At 38.2% G+C, this 14,592-nt stretch overlaps 1 protein-coding gene across 5 annotated transcripts in view; it reads right to left on the bottom strand.

The window, feature by feature from the left end:
• The window catches only part of LOC118583174 (spermatid perinuclear RNA binding protein), a 141,789-nt gene that overhangs the window by 90,141 nt on the left and 37,056 nt on the right, over nt 1-14,592 (bottom strand). For 3 of the 5 annotated variants that reach the window (XM_036186552.1, XM_036186556.1, XM_036186555.1), the window contains exons 2-3: nt 3,818-3,987; nt 843-1,063 (exon numbers count right to left, since the gene is read on the bottom strand). In XM_036186552.1, coding sequence (XP_036042445.1) covers nt 843-1,063; nt 3,818-3,820 — 224 coding nt within the window. In that variant the 5' untranslated portion in view covers nt 3,821-3,987. Of the gene's footprint in view, nt 1-842; nt 1,064-3,817; nt 3,988-7,803; nt 7,870-14,592 lie in introns of all 5 variants that reach the window. The other 2 variants (XM_036186554.1, XM_036186553.1) reach the window with 1 other exon arrangement.

Here is a 14,592-nt window from a genome sequence, read left to right as displayed (position 1 = left end):
AATCAAATAAACTTCATTTTCCAGAGTAGTTAGAGACTTACTCTAATCACAGTAACAGTGCTCCAAACTGACATGACATAGACTCTCATGATCTGACTGCAGGCAGCACTGTGGTTTCCTCTTATGGATGGCTACTATTGCTACCTTACAACACTTCTCACGGAACTGTTAGAAGGCCAGGCTTCCACTAGTCCTTCCTTCTACAAATATACAAACGAACATTAACATTATGAAACAATGTGCAACAAAGATATTGATATGTTCTGTGAATTAACAAGGTAAAGGTAGTTAATGCTGCTAATATATTTTCCTATATTCTTCTAGACCATGATTTCAAAATGTATGACACAAATAGTATTTTTTGCTTTGTTTTATTTTGAGACAGGTTCTCACTATGTAGCCCTGGCTGTCCTGGAACTCACTGTGTAAACCAGGCTGGATTCAAACTCACAGAGATCCAGCTGCCTCTCCCTCTAGAGTGCATGGACTAAAGGCATGCACCACCATTCCCAGCTAGAAATGGTAATTTTATTACTTTCTTGAAATAGAAAATATTACTATTTATTCTAGAACTTAGGAAGCTAAAACAACACAGCAAATGACCTGTCATAACCTTCAAACATGGGTGTCCTCTCAAAAGAGGTCCTGGAGCAACATCTTCTTTTCTCATCTACTCATGGGTTTCCTATAGAATGTAACTCAGAAAAAAATGCCATGAAACATTGACTTCCCTGGTTATGTCACATATAACAAAATTCAAAGAACAGCAAGCACATCACCAATTCAACAAGACCCACAAATTTCTTCTGGGCACAGCTTGATAAATGCTATTCAACACTCACTTGGAATAGTTTTCCACAGCCTCATCTTTCTTTACTTCTGTCTCCCCCTCAGTTTTTGTGCCTTTATTTGTTTCATCCAACCAGTCTGAGACATGTTTAAGAGCACATTCAACAGTAGACACCATATTTTGAACAGCTTCAAGTTCCTCCGGAGATGGATAGATTGTTGAATGCTTCACCATGACATGGCGATCATCATTGGCAAAAGATCTAATAGATCTCTGTCAGAAGGGGGAGAAAAAAACTTTTACAAAAGGAATGTCACCTTGAAAGAATAACATAAGTGTTCTAAGTCAACATAGCACCAACCATTGTAAAGCAGTTAATAAAAATATGCTCATGAATGAAAAGTAAAGTCCTATTTTATTAAACCATACCCCAAAATAGGAGTTATTTCACTCATGATGATAGGGTTCAAATCAGTCACACTAAGCACTGTATGCACTATGTCTTTTGGCTGAACCTGTGCTTTCTGATTACCCCTACCACAAATTTAAAAAAAAAAAACACATCATCCATATTAAATACCACATGAGATTGTAGCCTCAAGAGTCTCTAGAAACTCTGTGGTGGTGGTGGTGGTGGTGGTGGTGGTGGTGGTGGTGGTGGTAGTGGTGGTGGCGGCACGTCTTTAACCCCAGCACTCAGGAGGCAGAGGCAGGCAGATCTCTGAGTTTGAGGCCAGCCTGATCTAAAGGGTGAGTTCCAGGATAGCCAGGGCTACACAGAGAAACCCTGTCTCAGGGAAGGAAAAAGAATATCTAAAAATGAATGATGGTGATTCACACATGACTCCTAGCCACCCCCAAAGTGCTAGACATTCTCAGACCTTTAATTAAGACTGCATAATACAGTAACAATAGAAGATACAAATTTATAATGTGAATATGGAAACCCCTTCGGTAATGTTTAGTATCTGTCATCAAATCTTTGGTGCAAACCTTTAAACAAGAAGCAATCCAAATTTCATAATGGGGAAAACATGAATTCCAAAGCAATCAACTTCCCCAGCTAATTAACACATGCATTGCATTCACAATCAAAATCACAAGAGATTTATTCCAATAAGCTCCAGATAAACATATTTAAGTATTAAGATAATTAGATCACAAGAACTATAAAATAGAAAAATGATTGTTCAAATCTTAAAACTCAGAAGCAGCAATAAAAAAATGATGAATCAAATTAATTAAAACACAAAATTTCAACATCAATCATCTACACTAAAATTTAAAAAATAAAATAAAAACTACAAAAGAAAGTTTTATGTGTGTATGTATATATATTATTTATGGCATTAAGTCATAGGACTATAAAGATTACAAGTAAAGCAAAACTAAATTCTGTTAGAAGCAGGTAATTCACAAGGGAAGCAACACAAGTCACACTGTTTTTTCTGTATTTATTAAAAAAAAAAAAAAAAAACCTAATAGGGAAAATCCCAAGTTAACATTTTTCCCTCACCATTCTGAAATATTACATAATTTCTTCTCCATAAAAGCATATTACACATTTTTAGACCTTGGCAAAATACTTTTTTTTTTAAAGCAAAATTAACATTTAAAGAAATACTACCGTACTTGCTAAACAATATATTTCAAAATACACTGGTAATTATTAGTTTATGCTTTTTCTCCTAACTTAAGTCTTTTAAAACCTCTTATATGGGGCTGAAGAGATGGCTCAGAGGTTAAGAGCACTGACTGCTCTTCCAGAGGTTCTGAGTTCAATTCCCAGCACCAACATGGTGGCTCACAACCATCTGACGCCCTCTTCTGTGTACATAATAAATAAATAAATCTAAAAAACCTCTCTTACACACTTACACACTTACACACACACACACACACACACACACACACACAGACACAATACACAAAAATATAATTTAAAAAGACCAGCCTTTAATCCCAGCACTCAAGAGGCAGAGGCAGGCAGATCTCTGTGAGTCCGAGGCCCGCCTGGTCTACAGACCAAGTTCCAGGACAGGCTTCAAGCTACACAGAGAATCTCTGTCTCGAAACAAAAAAAAAAAAATTAAGTCCAAGACACCAGAGATAATTACTTCATCTAACACCATGAATTCAAAGTCTGACCTCTCACAAAAAACAAGCTTCCTTGACATTCACTCTAACACTCCTTAGTATATCGAACAATCAATTCTATTATTCTAAAAGCATGTAAAAAAGGTACCTTTGGAGTTAAAACATTCATGTTTTAGAAACTCCTCCACCATTCATGTGTACAAGTTATTTTATATATAAAATTATATATAATATATATATAATTTTCATGAGAAAGAAATCTGGACTTCATGTAAAAGTCTAGATAGAAATTATTTAAAGTTCAAGGTTACTGAGCTATAGTGATTTGTTAATGCCAGTTATTATAAAATACTATTTATAAACATTCCTACTCTTTGTATTTAGTGAGTTATGGCATACAGTAGCTTGGGCTCTAAAATGTGGTTTCTAATCATATTTTTAAGATTTGTTTATTATTAATTTTATGTGTGTGGATGCTTTGCCACACAGCACGTATGACTGTTCATTACACACATGCAGTACCCAAAGAAGCCAGAAGAGGGCACTGGATCCTCCAGAACCAGAGTTAGAAATGGTTGTCAGACACCACATGCTTACTGAGAATCCAATCGAGGTTCACTGCAGAAAATGCTCTTAACCTCTGAGCCACCTCCCCAGCTCCCTCTAATCTTTTCCAATGATTAAAAAAGTCTGACAACCTGAGTTTGATCCATGGGACCCACATAGTAGAAGGGAGTGATCAACTTCTTTTAAGCTGTCCTCTGACCATACACACACACCACGTTAAAAAGGTATAGTAACCATATTTATCTCAGGCACTGAAACAAGACAACTGCTCACTAACTACCTTTACTGTTAACATTCCCAATTTTACACTATACAATCTTCCATAACTAAAAAAAAATGAAAGAAATACCAGTCATCACTCACCATGGTTTCCTATGGTATTTTAGTTTCTTTTTCCGTTCCTTCTCTCTCTTTCTTGTCGTCTTCACTAGACACTGTTTTGTGTGACAATACCTCCTCATATGCCTGAATACCCTGGCTGCTCAGTGTCAAATATGAGCAAAGATGTTTGAAAATTGTTCTCTGGATTACACCTGCAAGAAAAAAGAAAAACACCTTTTCAACTTGTCTACAATTAGTTTCAAATCTAAAAGTGGAGCCCATAAACATAATCCATGTTGATTTCAAAGAAACAAACTTTACTGACAAAATTTGCCTTATTTCTTTTATTATTTACTTATATTTATGCGTGTTTGTATCTCTGTGTTTATGTAGGTGCTCAAGGAAGCCAGAAGATAATGTTGGATCCCTTGGAGCTGGAATTATAAGTAGTTCCAAGCCATGTGCTATAGAATATTTAACTATGTAAAGATGTGTTACATTTGTTTATGTTGCAGAACATTACTTTAACTGGATAAAGAAGGTGTGTTACATTTGTATCTGCTGCCTGTTACCAATGTAAAGATGTGTGTTGCATGTTTGTTTTACCTTGCCTTCATAAGGTACCTGATTCGGTGTAATAAAAAGCTAAATGTACAATAGCCAGGCAGAGAAAAGATAGGCAGGGCTGACAGGCACAGAGAATAAACAGAAGGAAAAAACTAGGCTTGAAAAGAACAAAGAAAGAAAGGGATATTCCTGAGGCAAGAAGCCAGGCAGCCTCCAGCCAGGTACTAGAAGCAGTGAAAGTTAAGATATACAGAAGGAAGAAAGGTAGAAAGCCCTGAAGCAAAAAGTAGATAAAGAGAAACAAGTTAATTTAAGTTAAAAGACCTAGCCAGAAAGGATCCTAAGCTAAGCACAGCATTCATAACTACTAAGTCACCCTGTCATGATTTGGGAGCTCGTTGGTGGTCAAAAAAAACGAGTATATACATGGATGCTAGAAATTGAACACAGGTCTTCTGGAAGAACACTATTTGTTCTTAACAACTATATCATCTCTTGAGACACTTTTTCCCCTCTAAATAATTACGTTATCTCAAACAAAACTGGCATAGGTCCAAAAGTCTAAGGGATATGGGCAGAAAAAACAACCATCCTGGAACAGTATGGTAACTGAATACCTAGCCCTCCTTGACAAATGTATTTGCAAAGGCAGACAGACTCTCACTAAAGAGTCACCACCTATACTGCTATAGGTGGCAACAATGCTTCAAATAACCAGATTTACAATAAAAAAAACTGATACTTGTCAGACCTACATGAAAATTCAATGAGTAGAGTGTGGTGGTATTGTGTTCCCCACAAAATTGTGCACCCTAATAAATTTATCTGGGTCAGAGAACAGACAGCCACTAGAACAGAGCCAGAAATGGTGGCCAGAAAATGGCTCAGAGCAAGCCATAGCAGAAATTGGGCGGTGATGGTGCACGCCTTTAATCCCAGCACTTGGGAGGCAGAGCTAGGCGGGTCTCTTTGTGTTCAAGGATACAGCCAGCATGGAGACTCTCGCCTTTAATCCCAGGGAGTGTCAGCAGAAAGAGAAAGATATATAAGGCATGAAGACCAGAGCTTAACTAAGCATTTGGCTGGATAAGCATTCAGGCTTTGGAGCAGCACAGTTCAGCTGAGATTCATGTGGAGGAGGACTCAGAAGCTTCCAGTCTGAAGAAACAAGACCAGCTGAGGAACTGGCGAGGTGAGACAGCTGTGGCTTGTTCTGCTTCTCTGACTTTCCAGCATTCACCCCAATAACTGGCCTTAGGTTTGATTTTATTAATAAGACTCTTTAAGGTTCATGCTACAGTAGAGCATCTTAATATTAACAATACCACTGATCCACCATGATACTTTCCCACTTAATACTGCCATTAGGCTCATAGTACATGTTGGCATAATGTTTATCCTTTTAGTCTTTTGTTTTTAAGACTAAAACTCAGAATACCCTTCTGGCTCTGTGCCTTAACTCCTTAAAGAGACTTGGTGGGGGGGGGGGGGAACCATAAACTCAAGCATTCCCTTACCTGTATATATTCATGCCCCAGACTTGAAACCCCACTACAGTTTGGCTTCATTACTTCATTACTCCTGGATATCCACTCTCCACTCCCCTGGATTACCTGCCAGAGCCTTAATAATCACTCTGCTACCCATGTTAGTTCATGAGGTTTTATTTTACTACAGGTAAGAAAATAAACAGATTCTGAGTGTGTAGGTGAAATATGCCCCAGCTATATAAACAAACAATGGCTAGATCAAGACAGATCCCAGGCTTCAACAATGCAGCTATCAGAGTAAGAAAGCTACAGAAGATGCAACAACAACAACAAAAAGCTGCTTCTTCATCTAAGCAGTAGTCTTTGGGAAGTTTGCTTCAAATATGAAAACCTTCTCAGTATTACTGTCAGTAATAGGTTCTTAATATTATTATAGTTGTAGTTGCTCTCTTAAAGAAAGACATTTAACACCACTTAATATTTACAAGAAAACACAGACCTAGAACTGAATTCAAATGGCACTCTGCTATGACCTACATTCATAACTATTCCTATCTTTGAACCAACCTCCCTCACTGTCTCGAAAAATCTCCCTGAAATAAAAGAAATTTTGACAGAAACAGACACAGAGACACACATGACAAGTTCAAATAAAAGCGTGATCATTGCACATATCATATGAAGAAGAGCTTGCACAAGTAGTACTAAAACATTTCTTAGAAAGGTATCTCAAAAAATGTTCTTCTCACTACATCTATAACATCCATATAAAATCCATGTAGTCTTCAGCATTATGTAGCTGTGAATCCAGTAGCTACAGAGACTTTATGTTCAGTAAGTCCACCAAGTAAAAGCTAGGTTCACAACCAAAAACATATCAAGAACTGAAAGTCCATAAACTTTACTCTGTAAAAGGGTGAAGCTATTAAGACAACAAAAGTAAGGAAGAAGACTAAAAGCAAAAAAAGCAAGAATAACTTGACAAGAAAACTTCTGATGTTTTGAAGGAACCCTGACTTGGTCAAGGTTTGCACAGAGAACATCTCCTCTGTACACACAAGAACCTCTGACAACTTCACAGTGTAACAATATATACAGTAATTCATAATAAAAGAAGTGTTTACAGATCTGGGGAGGGGCTATAAATGAACTCATAAATGTCACTCAACTTCACACTGTTTACAAATGAATAGAATAAAAAATTAAGGTCGCACTACTAACCAGATATAAGGCATGTACATCATGTCTTACAGGCAGATCCAACATGGGTCACATGCAGCCAGTGACAGCTACAATTACAGTCCAACACACTTACTTAAAACATTAAATTTTTGTGAACTTTTTTCATAACTCAACTGTGAGGGTTTTTTTTTTTTTCAAGCATGAACTGTGTATAAATGACATCATGTCACAAAGTCAAAAGGTTGGGCACATTTGAAAGAATCTAAGTCACAGCCCATGGCTTTTGCCTCACTTTGTCAATTTGGTTTTAAGAGGAAAAAAGGAGAAATGGGGTTAGGAGGGACAGAAGGCTCAGCAGATAAAGGCACACACCTTTAATCCCAGCCCTGGGGAGGCAGAAGCCTGTGGATCTCTGAGTTGGAGGCCAGCCTGGTCTACAGAGAAAGCTACACAAACCCTGTCTTGAAAGCTCTTCTCACTGCCCCAGGATAATACTTAGCGATTCACTGATGGATGTTCAACCCTATTTCTGTCACAAATCCTTGAATTTTAATAACCACAAGTGGTTCTAAAAGTCTGGCCTGCTACTTTATATTCCTGTCCTCTACAGATCTCATTTTCTTTCCTATTTTAGATAACTACTCCTCACCAGGCCAGGACTTACAGTCTAACCTGACTACCAATTTTTCACAGTTCCTCCTTTTCAGACCCTCACTTTTATCTAATTTTACCTAATTCAAATTTTGCAATCTATCATTTGCAATTTGCATCAGCAATTCCTTTCCTCACCTGACAAAATAGCAGCCCTGGTTAAATCCAATCCTCTTGGCTCCAACAACCAGTAACCTTGGACAACTGAAAATAAGAGAGTGTCAGCAGCAAGTCTTTTTTATCAACAGCTTTAATCTTCAAAGACTCAACAAGGAAGAGCTCCCTCAAATAAAGGTGGTGCTTCACCCTGGGGGGGGGGATTTAAAATTCTAAATCTGTGGCTAGAGAGACCCAAGTACTAGCTTAAAGATGAGGAATTCAGATCCCTGAACTTGCATCAGGCAGCTCACCCCCACCTGTAAGCTCCAGAGAATTCCAGGCCATCCATCTCTGGCCTCCACAGGCACACACATGCATATACACAAAAAACACACACTTTTTTTTTTTTTTTTTAAAGAAAATGCCGTTTCCTATTGTGATGTCCTGGCATTTGGAAAAACAAGATCCCTGATAGTTACCAGCAACCTAAGGCTCTAGATGTGCTTCAGTGTTCAAGGACTGCCCCAGCTAAGAGGCAAATAAGAATCCTACTTAGAAAACTGAAATGTTCAACTTTTCACTTTTTTTTATTACATTTTTATTTACTTTGTGTAAAGGGGGAAAGGAAGGTGTGCATATGCCACAGGATACATGTGAAAGCCAAGAGTTGGTTCTCCCCTTCTACTATGTGGGTCTTGTATAGCTCAACTTTCTTACTCTTGATTTCTTCACATCTTCTCTTGAACATGCAAACTTTTTTCCTATCTCCTCACATTTAACAAGTCACCCTGCTTCCTATTTCATACAATGTGCCCCTATACTAGTGCATTTTATACCATGTATTTTTTCTTCTTTCCTAGTATTATGAATGAACCATCTCCACTCCTATATAATATAAACTTCTGAACTTCAACCCTACTATTTCCTATCCCTTTGTGTCTGCACACAAGCTCCTGTCATCTATATCATAATTCCCTCCATTCTATTGGATCACCTCCTATCAGCAGCCCCACATTATAGCTACACCCATCTTTAGAAAGAAATTTTCACAAGCCTTTGAAGAGCTACAAACACATTTTTATGTTCCTCTTTTAAGGGCACAATTCTTTGGGCTTACACTTTTGGTTGACTTTTTTTCTTTTCTTTTCCCCTCCTTCCATTTTCCTCTAAAATCCACCCCAGAGTACTTCTGAAAACCGGTCTAGTCACAATCTCCTAGAATCTACATACTGTAATTGCTGTAAATGATTTCATTCTCTTAGTTGACATTTCAGCAACAGGTGTTCCTTACTTGCTCCACTTTACCTCCCTTGGCTTCCATCCAAGACACCAGTCTCTCTATTCTCACCCAACTTTATAAATTACTGTATTTGGAGGGTCCAGGGATATAGAAATCTAAAATTATAAATTTAAGGAATGGAAACTGACAGCCATCATTTTTTTACCATGATTTTACAATAGGCAGTTCTGTCAACAACCCAAATGTTAGTTTCCTTTTACTAAATATTGCCCTTTGCAGCCCTGGGGTTAGCTACTCTTTGATAACCCCCCCCCCACACTAACTACAGAAACCAAAGTTCACTTTTAATGAGTTCCACGTGACAACCTGCCTTGTATTGTTTCGTATTCCCGCCATGGGAACCCAGCTATGTCAGGAGAAGCTGCAGGGATATACAAATATCAATTAGCTGAAACCCTCTAAACCTTGTTAATGGAAAATTGTTAAAACCTAAAACAATTTGTCTCTAAAAGTTTAACTACAAAATTGTAAAAATTCCTTTGTCTATGTCTCATGTTTACTCTTTACTATAAAAAGAGACTCATACCCCACTCCAACTGCCACAGCCTTAGAATTCCAACATTGGCTGTGGTCTCAGCTAGCTGGTAAGCTTTTGTATCCCACGGTGTTTTATTTTTTAATTTTATTTTTAATTTTTCTAGAATAAAGTTTGCTTCTGGTTTAATAGACTTTGATAGTCTTTCCCCTTTTATTGCAAGACCCCAGACCCAACACATTGTCTCCCTTTCTCTAAAAGTGTTGGAGTACCTCAGAACTCAGCAACTACACCTCAGGGTCGTGGGTTCGTGCCCCACGTTGGGCGCCATTTGTGGTTGGAATTTTCCTGCCTGGCCCAGTCAGGACAAATCTCTCTTACCTGCCAGTCCCATAGTCACTCAGACCCAACCAAGAAAGCACACAGAAACTTATATTGTTTACAAACTGTATGGCTGTGGCAGGCTTCTTGTTATCTACTTTTTCTATCTTAAATTAACCCATTTCTGCTTATCTCTACTTTGCCACATGGCTTGTGGCTTACCAGTGTCTTTACATGTTGCTTCTCATGGCGGCGGCTGGCAGTGTCTCTCCAGCCTTCTACTTCCCAGAATTCTCTTCTCTCTTGTCCCGCCTATACTTCCTGCCTGACCACTGGCCAATCAGAACTTTATTTACACAGAGCGATATCCACAGCATGTAGATGTCGTTAGTACACTACAGATTCCTAAATTTCTATCAACTCAAGTTACAGACTCAAAGTTATAGAAACACAGAAGCCTGGATGCCTAGTTTAATGTTTCAATCAACTATAAACATACACAGAGACCACTCCTCCAATCCCAACTATCCTTCCCCCTCCCTCTTTTCCTCTTTCTCCTCCCTCAAATCAAAAGCTCCATCCCTCTAACTGCTCAGAACAAACTCCTCTTTTCCATTAACAAATCCTTTCATCTTTAGCTTCTGGCTGTCTAAAATCTGATCAATCCTATCTTCCTTAAGACTGAACCACCAAAATCCTTCATCCGCACTATACTATTGGTTCCAACATATTTTAATTTCCCCCCTTATAGTATTTGTTCTCAGAAACAACAGAGTTGCTTTTTTTTAAAATCTCAAATCTTTGCATGTCTCAGTAAGCACTTGTTAATAATTAAGGATATAAATCTCCAATGATCTGATTCCCACTTCTTGGCCTCTTCTGTCACTGTCTACACTCACTGTTAGATCCACACCAGAATATCCACTTAAGGTCCACACTCTGGTACTTCTATCTTGCTAGTAGTTTACCCTTCATATCCATGTAACTCCTTCCCCCACTGTTTCAAAAATGTGTTTCAGGAATGCATTCAAATATCACATTATCACAAACCCAATTCCTTATCTGTGGTGGGTATTCTGTTCCCTGAAATATTGTGTGTTCCCCGAAATAAACATATCTGGGGTCAGAGAACAGACAGCCACTAGAACAGAGCCAGAAATGGTGGCTAGAAAATGGGAAGAGTAAGCCATAACAGAAGTTGGGCGGTGGTGGTACACACCTTTAATCCCAGCACTTGGGAGGCAGAGCTAGCCAGATCTCTGAGTTCAAGGTCACTTTAGAAACAGCTAAGCATGGTGACCCATGCCTTTAATCCCAGGGAGTGGGGGCAGAAAGAAAAAGGTATATAAGGCGTGAGGACCAGGAACTAAGGAGGAAAAAGCATGTGGTTAGTTAAGCTTTGGAGCAACACAGTTCAGCTGAGATTCATGTGGAGGAGGACTCAGAAGCTTCCAGCCTGAGGAAACAGGATCACCTGAGGAACTAGCAAGGTGAGGTAGCCATGGCTTGTTCTGCTTCTCTGATCTTCCAGCACTCACCCCAGTAACTGGCCTCAGGTTTGATTTTATTAATAAGAACTTTTAAGATTCCTGTTACACTTATCAGTCTACAGACAATAGAATACCCGTCAAAATACACCTGCTGTATTAATCTCAAACAGATGTATCATTGGTCCTTGAAAGCTTTACTGTTTACTTGTTTTCTATACCTATAACAGTTCCTGGTACAAAGGAAAAATTAGAATTTCTCTAAGTATTTTCTTATATGGCACTGCATTTAATGCCCACAACAGTCCTGAAAAGTAGTGAAAAATACAACAAATAGTATAAATTTATTTTATAGTATGAAAGCACAGATACCCAAACATGTTTGATGACTTTTCTACAACCACAGTGTGGTACTGGCAGAACCATCCATGCAACCAGTATGTCCAGAATCCTTCTGAGTTTACATCAATGTCTCCATGAGCATATGAAAGAGTAGGAATTTAATTTTTGCACAATTATCTGTAAAAGTTCCACACCCAAGCATGGAACACCAACTCAACTGTGTGAACCACAGCAGCTGTTGATTTTCTTCTCGCTGAAAGGCTGGGATACAAGTCATCAGACTATCTTTAGAATTTCCAGATCCTGTGAAAATTCTGACCAAAAGGAAGAAGGGGTGCGGTGGGGGTGTCAACAAACAGTTTAGTGTTCCAGTGTTTCCTGTCTCCTGCACCTGATGCAGCACACTTATCCCAGAAGGGTAAACCAACACCCTGGTAAACAAGCCGACAGAATTTAATTCTCAAAAATTCTTCTACTAGTGTTCTGCAGAACAGCATGACAAAGAAACTATCTGAAGATGGAATAAACAAATATTTCTCTTAATTAGGCAAGTTGGCAAAAAATGACCTGAGAACTGCAATCTAGCTCTCAATATCCAATAAGGTTAAAAACCAGCTATTTAAAAGAAAATAGAAGTTTTGTTTGTACTTTGGCAAAGTATTTTTGGCACCAAAATAAGGTTTAGGTTACACAAAATTGCTGAATATTACAAAATATATTAGACTCTTCAATCCAACTTAACTTCCAGCTCTTGCCAGCACTTACTCCCCTTTCCTGCATCCCTCATCAGACTAGAAGCTGTGTATCTAGGTCAGAAAAGACAGGAACCTTTTCAGGACAGCTCAGTATCTCTGGCTCATGTGTCAGTATTGTAGTTTAGCCCTTTCACAAACTCCCTCTAAAACAAATTCTGACATAAATCACAAGATTGGTATTACTGATAATCTGCGAAAAGCCACAAGGAAAAAAAAAACCTAAGTATTAGACTTAGAACATTAACAGATTATGAGCAAAAGAAAAATAAGATAGGCTACATAATGTAATTAACATGAAAGCAACAGATTTATGGTCAGATTTCATTCTAGTTACATCTGAGGACTGAGCTAGTCTATTGTGAACAAAACCTAACTTCTCTGAGTGAGTCTCGGCTCCTTCATTTATAAAATTACAGAGTAGGATGCTAAGATGGCTCAGCAAGTAAAGGTGTTTACAGACAGCCTGACAACATAAATCCATCTCTGGAACACATGGTGGAAGGTCAGCAACAACTCCTCAGAGCTGCCTGCTGACCTCCACAGACATGAGCTAACATGCACACACACACACACCCATATACATATACAATAAACAAATGTCATTTTTTAAGTTAGACTATACTCATTATTTTTAGGTAGTTTGTTTAAACACAATCCTATGATAAATGACAACTCTCTAAGTACATCTAATAGGAACAGATTTAACTTATTCCTTAAAAGATTATGATTTTTCAACACAATCATATTTTTAAACATTTTACCAAAAAACTAAGGAACAGACAACAGAGGAAACCTGAACATTATTTCAGAACCTGAACATTCTGGAATTATTTTCTAGAAAGTAAAAATGAAGGGCTGGAGAGATGGCTCAGCGGTTAAGAGCACTGGCGGCTCTTCCAGAGGTCCTGCGTTCAATTCCCAGCACCAGCTCACAACGGTCTGTAATTCCCGTTCCAGGGGACCTGACACCCACATGCAGACAAAACACCAATGTACATAAAATAAAAATAAGTAATTAAAAAAAAGAAAGTAAAAATGAAATTATGTGTCTTTGGGGGGGAAGTGTTCATATCTTTTAGAGATGCATACCGAAGTATTTTACATATGAAATTTTATGAAAATCTGAGATTTTCTTTAAATTTTTTTCTTTAAAATAACTGAGCAGTAAAGTAAAATATGCCCAAGACATACTGGCCCTAAGTTCTAAAATTGAATGATGGACATGTTCCTCATACTTGGGGTTTGTTAGGTGCTTTTTATTGGTCTTAAATATATATTAAGCTCTCTAGACATAGGAAAAATGTTCATGTTTTTGTTTTTGTTTTTTCCAAGACAGGGTTTCTCTGTGTTGGTTTGGTGCCTGTCCTGGATCTCGCTCTGTAGACCAGGCTGGCATCGAACTCACAGAGATCTGCCTGGCTCTGCCTCCCGAGTACTGGGATTAAAGGCATGCGCCACCACTGCCTGACCTATATTTATGCTTTTTAACACAAAGCTATACCTCTGCTATGACACCAAGGTGTAAATCTGTCCCAGCTGCTTTACAGATACCTGTTATGCTTTTTCTAAATGTGGATTTCAATACAATGGTAACGCTAATATATCTAGAACTTTTATCTCCTTTGATAAACTAAAATTCATGTAAGCTTCAAGGAATCAAAGTCATAAGGCTTGGATTCACCTGTCAACAGGTCAAACAAAAAAGTTCCAAATATAAAGTTTTACATAAAATTCCTAAATTTTAACTCCTGTCCCTTAGTCTGTATCTCAGCAGATTTCCACTTGGCTGATAGACACCATACAGGGAACACCTGCAAACTGCAAGCTGCTGAGTGATATGAACCAGTCCAACCAATGTGACTGCTCCCTGTCCCTTCACCTGGATCAACTAACTAATCAGATGCTTCTGATAAATGCCCCATTGTCCAGCCTTTGACTAGCCTCTCAGCCTTCCTGGGCCCTGACAATCGATGCCCCAGTTCAGCTGGAAGTAGTTACAGAAGTTATATCGTCCTTGTCCCCATAACAGGCTGAAAAAGGCTAAGTCAAAAGAAAACTCTCTAATATTGGGGACAAAATGTCTACTTATAATCTATAATGCCAATTGATATATAAGAAAAAATGGGCTCAAATTTATCAACAGGTAAA

This window comes from Onychomys torridus, chromosome 4 (genome assembly GCF_903995425.1).
Source record: "Onychomys torridus chromosome 4, mOncTor1.1, whole genome shotgun sequence".
Classification (NCBI taxonomy): Eukaryota; Metazoa; Chordata; class Mammalia; order Rodentia; family Cricetidae; genus Onychomys; species Onychomys torridus.
Note: the sequence above shows the minus strand (reverse complement) of the source record. Positions and strands in the feature narration are given on the sequence as shown.